This window comes from Leptidea sinapis, chromosome 8 (genome assembly GCF_905404315.1).
Source record: "Leptidea sinapis chromosome 8, ilLepSina1.1, whole genome shotgun sequence".
Classification (NCBI taxonomy): Eukaryota; Metazoa; Arthropoda; class Insecta; order Lepidoptera; family Pieridae; genus Leptidea; species Leptidea sinapis.
In genome coordinates, this window is record NC_066272.1 from 15,217,417 (window position 1) to 15,237,546 (window position 20,130).

The window sequence follows — 20,130 nt, forward strand, 5'->3', positions numbered from 1 at the left end:
CTAAAATTAAACGATGAAAGTTATACTGTTGACAATTCATGACCATATGTTCTAAATCAGCTGTGTTATTTTTTTTTTAATTTATTTAGTGGCACGGGATGCAAGTCCATAGGCCAGCTGTGTTAACTTTTAATACTTTGCTGTGATCTTCATCGAATTCACCTCGGGTTGCTTTATCCACCACCTCATTACCAGAAATACCACTGTGGGAAGGTACCCACTTAAATGTAACAGATTTGCCACTATTCTTTAACTCTTATATAATTTTAGTAATATCAAATAAAATATAATTACAACATTGCTTACTTGACATATTGTCCAGAGCTGTAATACAGCTTAAGCTATCAGAAACAATTAAAAAGTTTCTACTATTTACATCCTTTATGTACAATAAAGCTTTATAAATTGCATAGCACTCAGCCGTAAATATGCTGCATGTGGGATCAATCTTATAACATTTTGTTTTATTTATTTGAGAGTCATAATAAGCTGAGGTGACATTTCCTGCAACCTTTGAACCATCTGTATATAATTTGTAAAAAAGTTGTTGTCTATATACAAAGCTTAAGAATTCTGACTGATTTCTAACTATTTCAGTGTCTATTTCAAAAAGATCATTACTCATACATCTAAAATCAATATTATACAAAGGTTTCATGTTACATGAATATACATTTATACATAAAGTTTTTAAATTTAATATAAAGTTCATTATGTCTGGGATATGATCAGATATCAATTGAGTAGCATTAATGGAAAGATTAGACAGCAAACTCTGAGGAAAATCCTCTTTGGGTAGAATTCTATCTAAAACAAATTTATTGTTATTAGCTAATAACTTAAGACCAAACTTATTGGCAATTTGTAACCTTCTCAATTTTAGAGTTAAAATGCCAGATTCTGCCTCCATTGCATTTATTGGAGTGGAGCACATAGCTCCTGTTATAATCCTGAGAGCCTTATTCTGGATAGAATCTAACTTCCTGAGGTAAGTAATATTCATATTCATGTATGCTAAGGTACTGTAGTCAAAGTGGCTTCTAACAGTGATTTTGTACAGCATGGACAATATTTTAGGGTCAGAACCCCAGTGTACACCTGCCAAAGAACACATAATGTTAAGCCCTTTAGAAGATTTTTTAATGATATTATTAATATGAGACTCAAACTTCAGTTTGGTATCCAACCATATTCCCAAAAACTTCTTTTCATTCAACCAAACCAATGGATTACCACTAAAATATATTAGAGGAGTATCTTGTATATTACCCATTTTTTTACTGAAAACCATAGCACCACTTTTATTTACATTAATATCTAGTTTTAAGTCACTATAAAATCTATGGATTTGGTCAAGTGAATTATTCAAGCATTGTACAGCACTATTTACATTTTAACTAACACTATACACAACTATGTCATCAGCAAACAAGATACACTTAGCAGATGAATTTGTTAAATATCTGTTAATTTGAGATGTATTCAAGTTGTACAATAAGGGTGAGATAGTAGATCCCTGCATTATTCCTTTATAAATAAGCCTAGGTCCATGTAAAACATTATTGAATTTAATGAACATTGTATGCTCATACAGAAATCTGAATAACCATTTACAAACTTTGCCAGGTATTCCAATGGCTGTGAGAATCTCAATTAACACTAAAGGGTTAACATTATCAAATGCTCCATTAACATCAAGAAAGGTGCAAACTGTATGGGAATGGTTATGAAATGAGTTTTTGATGTCTGAAATTAAGGATGTAAAACTTTCTGTGGCACTTCTACGTCTACGAAATCCAAACTGCTCTTTAGGTATGATGTTATTTCTTTCACTATAATGTTCTAGTCTAAACTTTAACATGCATTCAAATAATTTTCCTATACATGACGATAATGAAATGGGCCTGTATGAGTTGCAATCATTTGCTGGTTTATCAGGTTTAATTATAGGGATAACACACTGTGTTTTCCATGAATCGGGGATAATTTCTGACAGCCATAAGTGGTTATATATTTTTAATAAGATAGTTAAAGCATTAGGGTGAAGGTTCTTTATTAATTTGTATGTTATGCCATCAAGACCTGGTGTGGTGTCTTTCCTAGATTTGAGAGCAGTTTTAAACTCTTTCATAGTATAGGGTTCAGTAAGAAAGTAGCTATGAAGGTTACCAGTTGATTGAACTTTTCTGTGTTTATATCTTAGGTTTAGGTTTATTATAGGTGCTAGCTTATCTAAAAAAGAAGGTATCCACTCATCATTTATTGGAGCTTTTCTGTGTGAGATTCTTTTAAACCTCATGTAGAATGTAATTCCAAATCTTGCTAACTGGTGTATACCTATTAAATGACTCACATAATGAAGTCCAGCCTGCCTTCTTTTTCTCGGATATTAACCTTTTTTTTGTGCATCAGCTTTTTTGTATTCAATATAATTATGTATTGTTGGAAAATGTCTATAAAAGGCTAATGCTTTTGTACTTTTAAATACTGCCTCAGAACACTCATTATCCCACCATGGAACCGGTTTTCTAAATTTATAAGATTTTGTATTATTTGGTTTTTTAAGTTGAGGAATACAGTCTTGTTTAATTTTGTTTAAAATGTCACAAAATTTATTGTAAAGATAAATTGAATCTTGTGATTCTAAGTTTATTTTATTGAATGCTTTTTCACTTAAAGTATGATATTTGCACCAATCTGCCTTACTATATATAAAGTGTTCAGTGGGACTACCAATTTCATATTTTTCAATTGATGTTTGAATATCTGTTATTGTAGGATAATGGTAGCTACCCATTGGGTCATTATGTACTTTCCATTCACATAAAGGGGCTATATCAGGACTTACACATGTTATATCTATTGCAGATGGATTATGACTTATGGTACCTATTGTGGTTGGAGAACCTGTGTTAAAAGAATACAAAGATTGGACTCATCTAATAAATTGAAAATATAATTTCCCCTGGAGTTTGAAGAATTACAACCAAAGGCAACATGATGTCCATTAAAATCACCTGATATCATTAAGGGTTTGGGCAAGTTATTTATAATTTGCTTTAATTTCTTGCATTTAAAACAACCCCCTCTTGGAGGACTATATGCACACAGCATGGATATTTGGCCAATGTTGAGTTTTAAAATAATTGCAACTGTTTGTAAATGGTCATAGTATGGTGTTTGGATAACTTTATATTTATATGAACTCTTTATCAAAATAGCTACACCATGACCATTAGGTCCGTTTTGAAGTATTATAATATAGTCTGGTATATTAAGGCAACTGTTTTCTTTCAACCATGTTTCATTTAACATACAAATGTCTATATCCTGTTCAAAAAGGAATTGTAGTAATAAAGGTTTTTGTTTTTAACACTTTGAATATTAAACTGTGCTACTGTAATGTAATTCTTTATATTTTGATTATTTTTATTAGAGCTATGATCCATATTATAATAAATTTTTCAAGAAAATATCTCTTATTCTATTTGTTGTAAGAGCTTCATTACAAGGTGAGTTGGCTAAAGAAACGAATGATTTCACAATGGCATTGAGAATAATTTCATTGTTTGCTATTTTTTCTAATTCTGTTTTATTATTTACTGCTATAGTGTCTCTTTTATTTGATGAGTTAGTATTTACAATAGACTTAGGGTTATTTACATTTTTTTCAATGGATTTAGATTTAAGTGCTGGAAAATTCTTATCATCTAAAGTATTGCTACTTATAATAGTTGTGCTCCTCCAAACCTAACCTCTGAAAACGGCACTGTTACTACGGACCCAATAGAGGTATGCGAAATTTTTAACAATTTCTTTGCAAATATAGGGACAAATTTGGCCAACAAAATACCTAAACAGTTTCATAATAGTAACACATACACACTACCCATAGTTAACCACAACACCAAACATCATAATTTGTCTCAATTTACTCCGTGCACCATAAATGAGGTTTCCAAAATTATAGACAACTTAGACCCCAACACGAGTACAGGACTGGATGGTATAAGTACCAAAGCCATAAAATGTATCAAAAATCCTATAATAAATAAATTAACAAAATGTCTAAATCAACTTTTGGCTGAAGGTATCTTTCCGGACAGTCTAAATGTTGCTAGAGTTACCCCACTGTACAAAGCAGGCAATAAATCTAACCCTGGGAACTACCGACCAGTTTCAGTTCTACCGACATTCTCAAAAATTTTTGAAAAAATCATATATAACAGATTAGAGAAATACCTAACTGAGATAAACTTTATATATGATAAACAGTACGGTTTCCGGCCAAAATCAAATACAGTTGGTGCCACCATTGATCTAGTAACCACAATAAAAACCAAAGTAGATCAGAGGGAAGTTGCAATAGGAGTCTTTATTGATCTCAAAAAGGCTTTTGATACCGTCAGCCACACCCTGCTCCTAGAAAAACTGCAACACATCGGTATAATAGAAACCGCACACAAAATCCTAGAGTCATACTTAAAAAGTCGGTACCAGATTGTAAAAATTGGATCTCATCAAAGCAAATCCAAGCTGCTGACATGCGGGGTTCCTCAGGGATCCCTTCTAGCACCTTTATTATTCCTGGTGTACGTAAATAACATACATCAAGCAGGTATGCAGGGTCATCTTACCCTTTATGCAGACGATACATGTCTATTTTACTTCGGCAAAAACTTAGAAGAACTAATGGGAAATGCACAAGATGATTTAAATATACTGCAAAAGTGGTTTCAATGTAACCTTTTAACTATCAATGCCTCCAAAACATCATATATGATATATAGTGCTAAAAATAAAAAACTACCTAACATTCCTAATCTTACCATCAACGGAGAAGTATTGCAAAAGACTTTTGAAGAAAAATACCTTGGATTGACACTCAATAAACACTTAACATGGAAATCACACCTAATAAATATAAAAAACAAACTTTCATCTCTAGTAGGCTCTCTACACAAAATAGTTCGGTGTATTCCAAAACAAGCTCGACTATTGATATATAATGCCCTAGTTAAGCCACACTTACTCTACCTCATTGAAATATGGGGTAAGCAGGTAAGACTAATATAAAACCAATCCAAACGCTACAAAACCGAATAATAAAAATTTTACATAATTATGACTACTTAACTCCTACAGAAACTATTTACAAAGAAACGAAACTATTGAACATTACTCAACTTTACAACTACTACACATGCATACTTATATATAAGATAACTCATAGACTCATTTACTCAAATACAACATTCACAACAAAACACAATACCAACAAATATGTATTACGTCGCGCCAGACACTTTGTATTACCTAGTATTAGAACCAACTATGGTAAAAATAATATAACATTTGCAGGAGCACAGCTATACAATAAGCTACCGAAAACTGTTAGAGAAGCGACTTCGCTCAACATCTTCAAAAAAAGGCTGCTATATCATTTACAAAGCAATGAATAAAAACATCTTATCAAAATAACAATAAACTATATCTTGTAACTTGGACCACCGCCTTAAAAAACCGGAAAGCAGCAATGAGCAAATTCGCCTCTCACTCACTGATTTTATGTTCTCATGTAAGTGACGACAGTCTTAATGAGAAATTAAAGTTCTTTAAACCGATAATAGATGCAAATGTACGGTTCTGGTTTAATATAAGTGTACGTTTTTCTTCTAATTTCTTTAATTTTATTGGACAGTCCCATGAAATTGCTAGGTGAGCCCCTCCGCAGTTGATGCAACACATGGTATCCATTGTACATTCTTTGTATAAATGACTGCCCGCACAAGAGGAGCACATTTGTGTGCCTCGGCACACTTTGGCTGAGTGATTAAACTTAAAACACTTGAAGCATTGAATTATTGGTGGAATATATGTAAAAACTTGGTATCGAAATAGATTTAAAAATACACATTTTGGCAAAGTTGTTGAGGAAAAACTTATAGCTATTGTGGTCATTGGTGTTAACTTTTTATTCTCATCTTTCTTCATGAATCTTTTAACTGATATTATGTCTGCATCTGAAGTGATATTTTGATATATATATTCATTGGACATATCAGTTGGCACAAATTTGATTAAACCCAACTTCTCAACCAGGTGGGCAGGTATGAAGGCTCTATATTTATATTTTGTTAGAAAACTGTCGTATTTTAAAAAGCTGTTTGCTGTAGCAGCTTTTTGAAAAGTTACAGCAATTTATTCTGTATACGCTCATTATGCCTTTCACATTTTCTGTAAAGAGTTGGGTAAGTTTTACAGGGTTTTTATTACCCAACTTTTCATCGTCCGTTGATGTAACATACACGGTATAGTCACTGTATGTGACATTTTCTGGAAATAATCTAGTATAATTTCTTTTAAAATAAATTTTATACTTATCATTATTTCTCTCATCTCTCCCCGAAATCCGCGCGTATTTTCTTTTTTTGTCCGAAGACTCCCCATCGCCATCTCCATCACTTTGAGACCCTATTCGTAGATTGGGATAATTAATTTACCAAGAAATATGAATTTTATTTATTAAGAAATTTTAAAATGCCCGCTTTGTTTGACTTCCCGCCAAAAAAAAGTCTTTTACTTGACATTTGACAACAGTGTTACCAGATACGAAAGTTGAAAATGCGGTAGCGGTACTTTAAAATGCGGATTTTCAACAAAAAAAGCGGAACTTCTTGTTTAAACATTATATATTAACATGAACAATCGATAAGCTTTATTTTTTAAGCTATTAGCTATTATTTATAGCTATGCAATAGCTTCTATCGCAGACCTTGAGCGTGGAGACCGAATCCAGAAATTCCGTAACGAAAATAACCTAACACTTACTTACTAGATGTATATAGATATTTCGGCACGGTCATAACAGGAACAGCGGTTATTACGTATGCTTTTTGAGCAGAAGGTCCCAGGTTCGAGCCTGGGGTACAACTTGATTTTTTATATCACTTTTTTTTTAATTTTTATTATTATGACAAGCATTTTTATTTAGATTCACCTGTACCGTTGTCTGTCTGTAATCAAATCTTGCAAGTTAAATTTTACTCACTCTCCGTTTCCTTTTTTCAAAATTAACTTTATCAAAAAAAAAATACTGCATAAATAAAATAAATAAATAATTATAATTGCATAAGTTGATAAAAAATGCTATGCAATAGCTTTACCGCGGCAGTCCCCGAGTGCCACACGTCTTTTTTATATATTTATTCATACCAGGAAAAGTGATTTTATAAATTAAAGGGAATATGTCAGTGATCATAAAAAAATGTGAGTGTTTAAAAGGAATTTTATTCTTATTCCTTATTCGATGGAAAACACATCCTCAGCATTGTCTCCCGACTCTTCGACCTCTGCTTTTGGAATGTTGTAAATCTGTTTGACAGTCATCTTTGCCAACATGTTTGGAGAAGCTTTGAAATTTTTGGAACAGCCCCTCATTTTTTCTTACAGCCTAGTCCGCCAAATGAACTCCATTGACTGTTGGTGTAATTAGACGATTTCGCTTGTCAGTTTTTATATTATTTATTTTTGAATATTTCATCTCATAATCTGCATTTGAAATAGGAACTGACAGAGCTGTGAGCGCAAAGTTAGGAAGATTTGTGAACAGCCGTTCAACAATTTCGTATTTCACCATTCATTCAATAAGTCACCAGTTTTTCGTGTACTACTGTTACAACATTCTTTTCAAATTGGAAGTATTCATTCAACCGAGTCAATTTTCACCTTGTTCAAAGTTGAACAAGACATGGAACTAACTAGTCTCAAAAAAAGCGGAACCGCGTCAGTTAAAAGCGGAAGGCGGTCCATTATCAAGAAAGGCGGAGTAAAAAGCGGAAAAGCGGTACATCTGGCAACGCTGTTTGACAATCACAATTTGAACTTGTGGTTTTAGAGACTGAGCGTTTGGCGATTAAATAAAACAACTGCTTGACTGTGAGGAATATGTGGAAGATATCATTTATTTGAAAGTTACATGATATATATACAAAATCCTTAAAACTATTTACCCAATTACAATTATTACTTAAAAAATATTTACAAGTTCAGAAAATACACACCAATACTAAAGCTTACATTTTAACCAATAGTAAAACGTTTCATTCAATAAGAATTGAGAATAATATTATGTGTTCTATCTCGCTCTAAAACTAATGCTATCGCAGTAAGCCGGCCAGAGAGCGCGGTTTGTGTAAACTCGCGTCGAACCTCGATCATACGATGTCAATGAGCATTCAGCACCTACTCTGTCGCTCATTGATTAAAATTGCTTGAATAGCGATCAACCCTCGAGTCCGCGTCATTCGAGGACGCTCGACCTTGCTGTGCGGTTGTGTAACGCGGAGCATATGACTGTTCACGTGAGTATATCTGCGGTCGTCGAGAGAACGTGACGATGCTCGTACATCGATGAGTTGACTACTGGTGATCTGTATGATTCTATGAGTTGATGTACAGCATTATGAAATGGTTCTTATCAGAGCTAATATTACGTTACATAAAATAAAATATTCTTTTCAGAACGAATCTTTCGGCATACGCTTATTACAGTTATTATGCACGATTAATATTTCTACGATCTATAATGCTACGTTACAAGTTAGATATTAGACATTTGTATTATCTGATATTATTGATTGTAGGTACAGCTAAATGGTCAACCTCGGAGCACAGAGTACCTTTGTATTTTGTACTAGTAAGTAGTAACCTCGGAGGCTTCTCGGACGAGGGCTCGTTAGAGTAAAAGTGTTCTGTGGACGAGGGTGCGGTTAAAAAGCAAATAAAAAGATGATTTGTTTTTATATATTAAGAAATTTATATGTTAATAAATTCACTCCGAAGGACTGTTTCTTAAATTATTTTAATATTAAAAATAAGAAAAAGGAAACGCCCATTTTTTTTGGCTCGGTGATGATATATTTGATGATATATCCAATAAATCTTGGCGACTTGAGAGTCACCCACACAATCCGATCGGATTGTGTGGGTGACTCTCAAGTCGCACCAATTAGTCGGCCGTTGTATTCGGTACAGTCCGGACTTATATGAATTACCATTCTTTTTAATGAGAACAGGCTTAGTTATTTAGTCTTAAGAGATATACATACCTACCACCGCTGACTTTTCTGTAGACCTATTAAAATTAAGAAAGAAAAATCATTTCACCAATTAGGTCAAAATGATACAATAATACAACAAATTTTACCACCGTATCGGGAAAGTTGAGTTTGAATGAGAAGAAGTGGCAAGAAACTTATTGCTAGTATTTTAATCTATATTTACAGGTTCAGCATTTTACAAAATGATGCCCCAAAACTACTCAAACGTTTATTCTTAGTTGTTGTTAGGTTAAAAAAAAAGTGATTTAATCTTTTAAATAACTCAAAAGAGTAATGAGTCCAGTTGATATCAATAATTCGTATACGCTGTAAATACGGAAAGGTAGCATGAGAGCAATTATATATTTAAACTAATAACTTAAAATGGTATATCAACAATTTAAAAATGAAATATAAAAATCTCTGAAGTCCGCAGGCACCACAAGCAGCGCCTGTTCATGAGCAGGTGTCGTCAACACCGCCATCAGCAGCAATCCCATCACACATTGTTTTGGTATCTCTCAAAAAGATTAATTAAGCAGCGTTTTCGATAGCTAGATAGATAGTAATAATGTTGGTATTAAACAACAACCATTGAATATATTCATATCCCATAATTTTGATAAGTAACGTTTATAAGTTATCATTATTTTTATACAATTAGATAGAAATTATTATTTTTTTGATGTGGCAAATAATTACAATTCAATATTTAATTTTATTTAAAAATCGTACATTGGTTGTGGGTCAGCAGACACGTATGAGTTACAAGAGGCTTTATTTTTTTTTATGAAAGAGAGGGCAAATGGGAGAGAGGTGAGGCTGTTGCCTTGTGGGCTTTTGCCCATGGACATTGGACATCCGCAACAACAGGTGTCAAGAGATGCGTTTCTTGGTAGCTGAAGTAGGATACAAGAGGTCTAGTTGACCAGCTAACATCAGGGTGTCGAATTTAGGTATAGGTGTCAATGGGTGTGAGCGCCCATTGTTAGCACTCTCTTATTATTTTTCCCTAATGCTCGGTTCACATTATTCCAGTCCAGTTATCCAGCCCCAGGGCTGGACTGGTGCATAGTATTCCAGTCATTCAAAAAGTGTAAGATCGGTAACATATATAACTATAGTGACAATGCTTTCAAGAAAAAAGTTTAGAAATTGTTTTAAAACTGTTCTATTATTACTGTTAGTAGAAGTAACTGACGTAGTGGAGAAAGGAACTGAAAAAAAAAGCTGATTTGAGTGAGAAATTGTATAAGCAAAAAAAATGATAAAGCAGGCTTAGTGATGCTGTTGCCACAGCTGAAATCAGAAGATGCCTTTGAATACAGATTGGGAATGAGAATGACAGTAGAAAATTTTGAGGAGTTGTTATCACTACTTTAAAACAATATTCAACGTAGCGATACATAATTAACAAATTCTATACCTGCAAAAATAAAAATAAATGAATATGGAGATAATTACAGAAGTCTCAGTCATCTGTTTCGAAATAAAAAGGCTAATAAGTAATCACATCAAGACATCAAATTTTCTGTATTTCTTATAATACCTACTTATCTACCAGTGGGAGGCTTCTTTGCAAAGGATGCCGGCTAGTTTATGGTTCGACAACGGCGCCTATTTCTGCCGTGAAGTAGTAATGTGAACATTACTCTGTTTCGGTCTGAAGGGCGCCGTAGCTAGTGAAATTACTGGGCAAACGAGACTTAACATTTCAACGCACCTGATATGTCTCGTCCTATCACACATCTATGTCTCAAGGTGACGAGCGCAATTGAAGTGCCGCTCAGAATTTTTTGGCTTTTCAAGAATCCTGAGCGGCACTGCATTGTAATGGGCAAGACTCGTCCTTAACACTTAATACTTAACATTTCACATTTAAAAAGAAATGATAAAAGACACAATAATGTTCTCTGTACAAAGTAACAAAATGAAGGGATTGGTTTTCAGTTAACTTAAACAAAATACGTTTTCACTGTTAAATGTTTAGATAATCAAGCACTTGATTGGCTGTTCAGACTATTTCAGTGGCCAAGGTATGGGCAAGGTCGAATGAAAAATAGACCGTCAATTCAGTCAACTGGACTGGATTCATTACTGCAATGGTGCATTCCAGTGAAGGTTCACACTACTCCAGTAACAGTGGCAGGCTCCTTTGCACAGGATGTCGGTTAAATTAGGGATACCACAACGGCACCTATTTCTGCCGTGAAGCAGTAATGTGTAAGCATTACTGAGTTTCAGTCTAAAGGACGCCGTAGCTAGTGAAATTACTGGGCAAATGAAACTTGTCATCTTGACATGTCACAAGGTGATGAGCGCAATTGTAGTGCCACTCAGAACTTTTGGGTTTTTCAATAATCGTATCAATCACCATCAGCTGAACGTCCTGCTTGTCTGTTCCCTTAGTTTTATAAAAAAAAAATCCAGCGCTGGACTGGGATCATGTGACCGGAGCATAACGCGCCAAAAGAAGAATATCTTCAAAAATATGTTAAGTATGCAAATTATTTTTACTTTTAAAGTAAAACTGCAATGCAGTTCGGTTTTCAATGATATCTATATATTTTAATTATTAATATTTCCTAGATATGTTAAAAAACAAGTTATATTCGGAAAGGCGGAGAAATAAGTTAGGTTCACTTTTTTTTCCGCCTACGGGTTGTTTTTTCTTCTTCAGAGATACGAAAACCAAAGAGCATCTTTGAAAAATAAAATACCACGAATAGAATTGTGAGAAAAAATAGCATTTAATCAAAACAAAATGGATAAAAATCACACTCAAATTTTAAGAAAATAAATATTTAGTTAAGACTATCGAAATCGTGAGAAAATCCTTCACAACATTAGCTTTACTTTTTAATACGCGTAATACTGGTTCCCTAAAAACGAGCTTCGTTGGATAGACTTCTAATGGCTCTTTCACCTGTTCCTGGTTCTTAGCAATTTGTTCATCTAGCCAAGATTTAAATGTGAAAGTTGGCAATACGTCAACTAAGCGCTTATTAATTGCATAGTTGGGCATAATCTCTTTGGTACAGTCATTTTGGCCTCTGGTTATGATTCCAATGAGTTCATTATCGAAAATAACAGGGCCGCCAATATCTTTAAAACATGTCAAGATCTTTGTTTCAATACAATCGAGGTACCCATGCATTATGTCCCCTTTTGCACTTCTCCTTTCGACTCCAACATACTGTAAAGGTCTTGAATGGCCAACCTCTGAGTTTAGGCCAAATCCTATCGCTTCCATCTCACTAATTTTCTGTGGATTAGTAAAGTTGCTAATACGAATTTTCGAAGCTAAAGTATTGTTATGTTTCTCAGTGTACAATATAGCCACATTCTTTGGAGAATCAGGTCCAGTGTACGTTGGAAAACTGTCAGTTTTAATAACATGAAGTTGCACGTTCGTTTCATCTTTCTTGTCCATCGTTGTATTTAATAAAACATGACTAACTGTTGACGTGCATTCAGCAGCTGTAAGTATCATACCATTTGCGATTATTGATCCGGTGCATATGTATTCATTTCTTTGCGACATTAATGCAACCACAAATGGAAATTGCTTTGGGTTAGCTTGTAATATTTCATGCATTAAGCTATTTTGTTTTCTGGCGCATGTAATAGTATTATTACTTTCAGGTAAGTCGGTAGGTATTTCCATGGAATCTTCTCCAGAATCATCATCTCTGTTGTCATCTATGCTGTCGCTTGTAGAACTATGAAAAGTAATAAAAAGCACAAAATAAATTAAATATTGATACGAAGCCATGACGGATACAATTTAATCCAGCGTATTTCTGATTCTTTATTCGACTCTCACTGTTTTTTTTGACGCAAATAATAGCATATCAACCAGTTTTAAATTATTCAAAGAGGTTTTTATTAAGGTTTACAATTTACATACTCATTCGCACAGAAGCGATATAATTTGCATTTTGTATCGTTAATTTCATTGTGAAGTAAATTGCATTTCATATGATTGCGTAAAAATTGAATAAAACAAAACAAAATATATAAGTCTTTATTGGTGTTACTAATAACTTTCAGTTTGAAATCATTAAAAAGTATATTAAGTAAAGAGTATAAAAACCTCATTAACTTCAACATTTTATGAGTTATTGAGACTGATGACTATAAGCAACAAGGTTAGATGTCTGTCTCTTTTCAGTGCTTTGAGCTTCGCGTAGGTTAGTAAAGTCAAGCCAGTGCATGTAGCGCGGTGTAAGATCAACATGATCATGTTGATGACATTGATATAGTGTTTGCTCTGCAAAAGAGAGCTGTTCGAGATATATATGTACTTGGTTATAGACAGTCTCTCAAAGACAATTTTAAACAAATAAATACTGTTAATTGTCAGTACATTTATGAAAATTTTATATATGTTCACAAAAATCGTTACATTTTTGCTCTTAATAGTGATTTTCATTATTATAACACTAGAAAAAAGGGATTGCTTGTAAATAGTTCTAGTAGGCTTCACATTTATATAAAGTCCCAGCCACTGTTAAGGCATTACGAGTATCTATAAATAAATATAAATGTAAATTCTACTACTCCACAGCTGAATATCTAAGTGATCGGACAGCCTGGGACTAAATTATGATTATTATATAGCAATAACAATGACAGTAGGTACAATATTGTATATTTTATTAAAAGGAGCGCAAAAAAAGAATGCTGGGAGAGTTTCTAGCGCCGCTTTTTCTCTCTCACAGACCCCTATTCTCTCATTTGTTTCCGAAGCGTAGTAGTATCTAGTATTTTAGAAATGGCATCGAAAAGAATTCTAAAGGAATCCAATTTTGAGAAAATAGATGCCTTTTATAGTTCTTAGATATCTGATAAATTTTTGTATAAATAAGATACTTTTTAAAGGATCATAACGCGTGTTATTGTACTTTTTAAAATTTTTGTTCTCATTATTACGGTTGGACGTTTTTTCTAGCTTAGCTTATTAATTTTGATAGAGAGACAATGAGTTTTATACGCTTTCTATCCAATGACAACTAGAAGTAACTACCTAAAACAGATACATATATGTAATTTATTAAACATATATAAGAGGTCTAAATAATAAAAATATTATTCGTTTTCGTATGAGAAAGTTAAATAGAAACAAAAAAGTTTTTTGGACACTGTACATTACACAAGGGACATTTGGGCTAGGTGGCGTGTATTATTGATTCACCTTTTCAGAGTTTTAGTACAGTCTTCTTTACCAGCCTAGCGAAACTCTAAAATACGATTCACTCGATTAATGTGCAGCGATCTGTGAGTGATAGATTGACAGATGACAGCTAGAATCTTGTAAAAATGGCAATGAGGTTCTATACATATAGATACTATTTCAGTTTCAGCTGCGTATTTTGAATTTAGAACCCGATTTGGACAGTGACATCAGTGGAATACCAGTTAGGTATTTTTCAAAGCCAAACGAAAAAAAGTGTTGCTATTAGTTTTACTTTCGTCAGTCTGTCCCTATTTTCCGATCAAGATCTGTTTAGTCGGAGGTTTTTCACGTTTTTAATCAAAAATCACACTCATATTATAAAGGGGAAAGTTTGTATGTTTATTTATTGGTTTGTGTTTATATTTGTTACTTCTTTACGTCGTAAAGGGATTTGTATTAAATAAGTTAAGGTAACCTCTAATGAGAGAAACTAATCCTCAAATATAAAATTTTTATTTACATAAAATAATTAGTTAAACTGGTTATTTAAATGTTTAGTTCCTTGAATTAACTGAAATTTGTCTTTAGACTTAGATATCTTTTCCAGGGCATCTTTTTTGAATATTATGAAGTGTCAGCGGACAAAAACATATATTTGAATGACAGCTTTTGTCAAATTTTAAATTTGGTTAAATCCAAAATCACATAAAACCTATAGTGGTGAAATATATATATGCTTATTTGGTTTGTAAATTTCTTCACATCTCTCTCTTGCTACCAACTGGCGCCAATTCTCTTTCACTATCTCGTGTAGTACGGTAAAGCTGAAAAATATTAGCTTTTACATATTTGCCATGTAAATAGGTACCTCTCAATTATCACTAGGTAACGAGACTTGATAACGTGTGAATAGCACTAGTATGTAATTGTTCACGTATTGTAAGCCGTTCACATTACACAAAATACAATATTGCTAATCATTATTCACTTGACCTTTAAAAAATTTTTTAACAACAAACAACCGACTCCAAAAATAACAATAATCGTTACTAGAATTAGATTGTAGAAAATACGTAACTATTTTTATACTTTTTAGTGCATATTTCTATTGTTTTGGAATAGTGTTTTTGAAGTCGGTTGCTTTTTGTTAATTTTTTTTATTTATAGATTTTTAGTGAATCTGAACTAGATTAACTAATAATTTGTCTAAATTTGTGTAGATCTACAAAATTTTGCAATGCAGCAATAAACATAAGCGAATTGCAATTTTTTAACGCCCGTTTCCAATATACTATCTACAGATAGAGATAAATTACAACCTTTTACTGTCAGTAATTAAGTAGCTGTCAATAATCTGAAGCTGTCCCATTATACCCGATAAGTCATTCTTATCGCCCTATATTAGGACGCGTGAATTACAATTTCCATACAAACATTTTGAAGTGGTAGTGCCATGTTGGGTCCTCGCGGACACAACCGAATAGGGCCGGCACGCCTCTAGAAATACCACTCCCCCACTCGAAACCGGCGTAAAATAGCAGCTATGCCGCTGTGTTTCGTCCGGTGGGTGTATCCGGAGGCCTACACCCCCCCTCCCAAATACAAATGGCAGCACGGACCAAAATAGACTACTCCAGGACGGTACCAGGCTATGCAGTCCTGGAGAATCCGTCCCTGGGCGTCCACAATTAGGGCCTGTACCTAATAGTGGTTGCCCAGGCTGCCCCGCGTATTCTGGTGGGAGCAAATCTGTGCTGACTCGATGACCATCCGCGAATCTACGCATGCCTGTATAGGTCCCATAGCGGTAACGCAGAGACTGACCGGATCCTCGAACACATCCAAATGGCCACAGGTTCCGTGTTGGAGCAGATATCGTGTTTCTTGGTGATTTTAACGCCCACCACGCCGAATGGCTATGCTCACGTACCACCGATCATGCAGGGAGATCTGTTCACGACTTCGCCTTAGCATATGGTCTGACGCAACTCAGGTTATTGCGCCAACGCGAATCCCAAATGTGGAAGGTCATACACCTTCACTGTTGGACCTTCAGACTTCTGACTTTCTTGACCTCACATCCGGACGGCTACCTGTTTCCGTTGACCCTCCTCTGGGATCATCTGACCACTGCCTGATCCGGAGCACGCGCCTAACACGGCCCTGCTTCTTAGGCTGTCGCCGCGTGTGGCACTATAGGTCAGCAGAGTGAGACGAGATGCGGTGTTTTTTTGCATCCTACCCGTGGAGGCAGATCTGTTTTTCGCTGGGTGAACCAGATGTCGCTGCTGACGCTGTTGCTGATGTGGTACTGCAAGGTATGGAACTCTTCATTCCATCCTCCTCTGTGCCTATCGGTGGCAGGTTCCAACCATGGTTTGACCGCTCCTGCAAAATGGCCACTCGCCGAAAGCAGGAGTGCTATCAAGCTTGGCTCAATGCGGTGGTATCTGAGGATATAAATTCCAGCGAACTTAAAAAAACTTCAATCATGCCTCCAGGTCCTTCAAAAGAGTTTTTGCTGACGAGAAGTCGAAGTTCACTGGCAACATTGGCGAGAGACGATTGCACGCCTTCCCTCGGGAACTCGTGCATTCTGGTCACTCGCCAAGGCTGTCCAAAGAAACTTCTGCCAGCCAGCCATTCCGCCACAGCACAGGCATGATGACTCGCTGGCCCATGACGTGAAAGAGAAAGCTGATCTCCTGGGCTCCCTCTTCGTGTCCAACTCGACTCTGGATGACCACCACCGCATATTCCGCGATGCGAGCTAACATGCCAGAGGTAAAAATCCGGCATGGCGCCGTCCTTAAGGCGCTTCTTACCTTAGACATTTACAAATAGAGCGGGCCCGATGGCTTTCCCCCGATAGCGCTGCGGACATGTGCCCCAGAACTGACGCCGGTCCTTACCCATCTTTTACGGCTCTCCTACGCATCAGGCGTAGTCCCGAAATTATGGAAGGCGGCTTTAGTGCATCCGGTCCCTAAGAAAGGTGTACGCTCGGATCCGTCCAACTACCGCCCCATTGTCATTACCTCCATTTTCTCCAAAATAATGGAGTCGATCATCAACCGCCAGCTCTTGGGATACCTAGAGGCTCCTCTAGGTATCCCAAGCTGATCAGCGACTGCCAGTACGGTTTCCGTCAGGGTCACAGGTCAGCTGGTGATCTTCTTGCATACCTCACCCATAAATGGGCGCAAGCGGTTAAGGCGTTTGCGGTGAGTTTGGATATAACGAAGGCCTTCGATAGGGTGTAGCATAAAGCGCTTATAGCGAAACTGCCAACCTATGGGCTTCCCGAGAAGTTTTGCAAATGGGTCGCTAGCTTTTTGGCCGATTGTTAAGGTTGTTATCAACGGTGCATGCTCCGACTTAAAACAAGACAAGGCTGCGTGCTATTCCCTACACTGTTTCTTCTGCATATCAATGATATGCTGCAAATCAGCAGTATTCATTGCCATGCAGACGACAGCACAGGATATGATTCCTACACCGGCCGTGCCAACATGTCCCTGGATATCGTCGACGAGAACCGGAACAAACTTGTGCCTGAAATCGAGACTATGCTTTGCAAAGTCTCGGAATGGGGTCGACAAAATTTAGACCACTGCAACCCCAAGAAGACACAATTTTTTGCGTTCACCACTAAAAAGTCTCCCTTTGTCGTATCTGCTCGATTCGAGATCACTCCTCTAACTGCCACAGCCTGTATTGGCATAGTTGGCGTCGATATATAGAGCGACGTTCAGTACCGTGGTCACTTGGAAGAGAAGGCCAAACTGGCCTCTAAAAAGCTTGGTGTAGTCAGTAAGGCGAGACACTACTTCACTAAAAGCCACCGCCTGCAACTATATAAGGCGCAAATTCGGCCTCACATGGAGTACTGGGGGCCTACCATGAACTCTTATTGTGATTCAATTAACAACCTAAAATGAACTGCTTTGCTATTTCGTACCACGACGTGATTAGAGCTATTTAATTTAGGTCAAATCAACTGATTAAATCGCAATGATGTCGATTGAATGTCAAAAATGATATCAATTGAATCGCAAATTGATTTAGTTCGTTCATTCATTCTTACCATGAGGTAATATTTCAACCTAAACTGGATAGCTTATGTTTCAAAGTGAGCGATTCGAAAAAAGTTGCTACTTCCTTAGGGGTAAGTGAATCGTGTTGTTAATAACTTTTAAAAAATAGTGAAAACATACAGAATAGGAATATTTTATTGATGAAAGATGAGATGAGAATACTTTATTTGACTTTTTTGTAAAACAAAATACTGAAAATACTAAAGACGAGGCAGTAAGGGCCTGGGCTATAACCTGTTTGCAAGAACGAATTAAGAAAGATGTACTCTGTGGTCCTGTCAAATAAAACATCAATGGAGGTGCGTTCATAAGTTCATAACTCGTTATTTTTACTAAAACACCTAAGCAAATATTTAATTTGTAATTAAGAACTATATTTATTTATATTACTATTATTTAATAAGAACAAATTAGGGCTTAATGGTTTATGGGTTTTAAAATGTATTTTAAGTATTTTCTACGCAAAAAAAACTGCAACGCATATGGTTCGAGTAAGAGAGACAAACTTATGCAACGACTGTAGAGCGTCATCTCTTTCTCACACCGCGAACTACTGACAAATTTATTTCGTTCATTCTTCATAAGCGATCCAAACACCATACTGTAAACGGCACTGCATGGTACGAATTTTAGTGATTCAGTTTAAATACCTAAACTGAACTGCATCGGAATCGCATCACTTATTAAAAGCTGATGGTAGGCCCTCTGTTGTCACCTCTGGGCCAGTGCTTCCCAGTAGCAGCTTCTTCCATTTGACCGCATACAACGAAGAGCGGTTCGAATCATCGACGATCAAGCCATCTCCGATTGGTTTGATTCTTTGGCATTGCGTAGAGATGTGGGTTCTCTCTGCATCTTCTACCGCATCTACCGCTGTTCAGGTTGATTCCAGCGGCCGAATTCCACCACCGGACATTACGTGCAAAGTAACACCCGCACCACGTAAACGTCTGGCATTCCACAACCGCGCGTTTCGATAGAAATTTATTTCCTCGCACAACCACTTTGTGGAATCAATTACCGGCTGCGGTTTTCCCGAACAGATATGACTTAGGGACCTTCAAGAAAAATGCATACCCAATAATCCCACCATAAAGGCCGCCAACGCATTTCTTGACACCTGTTGTTGCGGATGTCCATGGGCGGTTGCCTCACCTCTCCCCATCCCGTGAGCCACTTGCCCGTTTGCCCCCTCTTATATAAAAAAAAAATACAAACTTCTATCGCTGGTAAGCTATACGTCATCCCATTGATAGACAGCGTGTACGGATAAGGTGAGTTACCGTCGATAACTTTATTGGGACAGAAAACTAGTAGATAGTTACGATTTTTATCACAAGTTAGAGATAGACTGAATATTGGGAACGGCCGTAAGTCGTTAAGGAGTTGCATTGATCATCGTAATATTCAACTACGTAAATTACTATTTTAATACTAAAATCTAAAGATTACTTATAAAAAAATATGAAACTGTCATCAAACTATATTTGAAGTGTATCCTTTCCAATAAAAATGAATTATCGATATCAGCAGGAGTGATATTGAGTTATTCGTAAATCTGTTGCGCTCATACTTCGGTTCTCCCAGTCGAAAGTTCTAAGGTAACAAACATAAAAAATACCGACAAATTGAGAACCTCCTCCTTTTTTGAAGTAGGGTAAAAACAGCGACTCTATTCTTTTCATTTCTGACTCTGTCCTTTCATCTGTCCCATTCTGACAAGCGGGTCTTGTCTGGGGCTTGTCAATAATAT

At 35.9% G+C, this 20,130-nt stretch overlaps 1 protein-coding gene and 1 long non-coding RNA gene across 3 annotated transcripts; one reads left to right on the forward strand and one right to left on the reverse strand.

Moving 5' to 3' along the window:
* The first annotated feature begins 244 nt into the window (after nt 1–244).
* Nucleotides 245–3,297, forward strand: LOC126965763 (uncharacterized). Of its 2 annotated transcripts, XR_007729583.1 has the most exons (4): nt 245–795; nt 884–988; nt 1,627–1,812; nt 2,869–3,297. It is a non-coding gene; the product is annotated as an uncharacterized LOC126965763 (long non-coding RNA). The 2 variants fall into 2 exon arrangements; XR_007729582.1 differs by having other exon boundaries at nt 247–988.
* Nucleotides 3,298–11,827: 8,530 nt separating this feature from the next.
* Nucleotides 11,828–12,903, reverse strand: LOC126965721 (trypsin-like). The gene has a single exon (XM_050809475.1). The coding sequence runs from the start codon at nt 12,874–12,876 to the stop codon at nt 11,890–11,892; it is 987 nt and encodes a 328-aa protein (XP_050665432.1). The 5' UTR covers nt 12,877–12,903; the 3' UTR covers nt 11,828–11,889.
* Nucleotides 12,904–20,130: the final 7,227 nt, after the last annotated feature.

Bases quoted from the DNA above. Each gene is read 5' to 3' on its own strand.
- LOC126965721 (XM_050809475.1), bottom strand. From the start codon at position 12,876: ATGGCTTCGTATCAATATTTAATTTATTTTGTGCTTTTTATTACTTTT.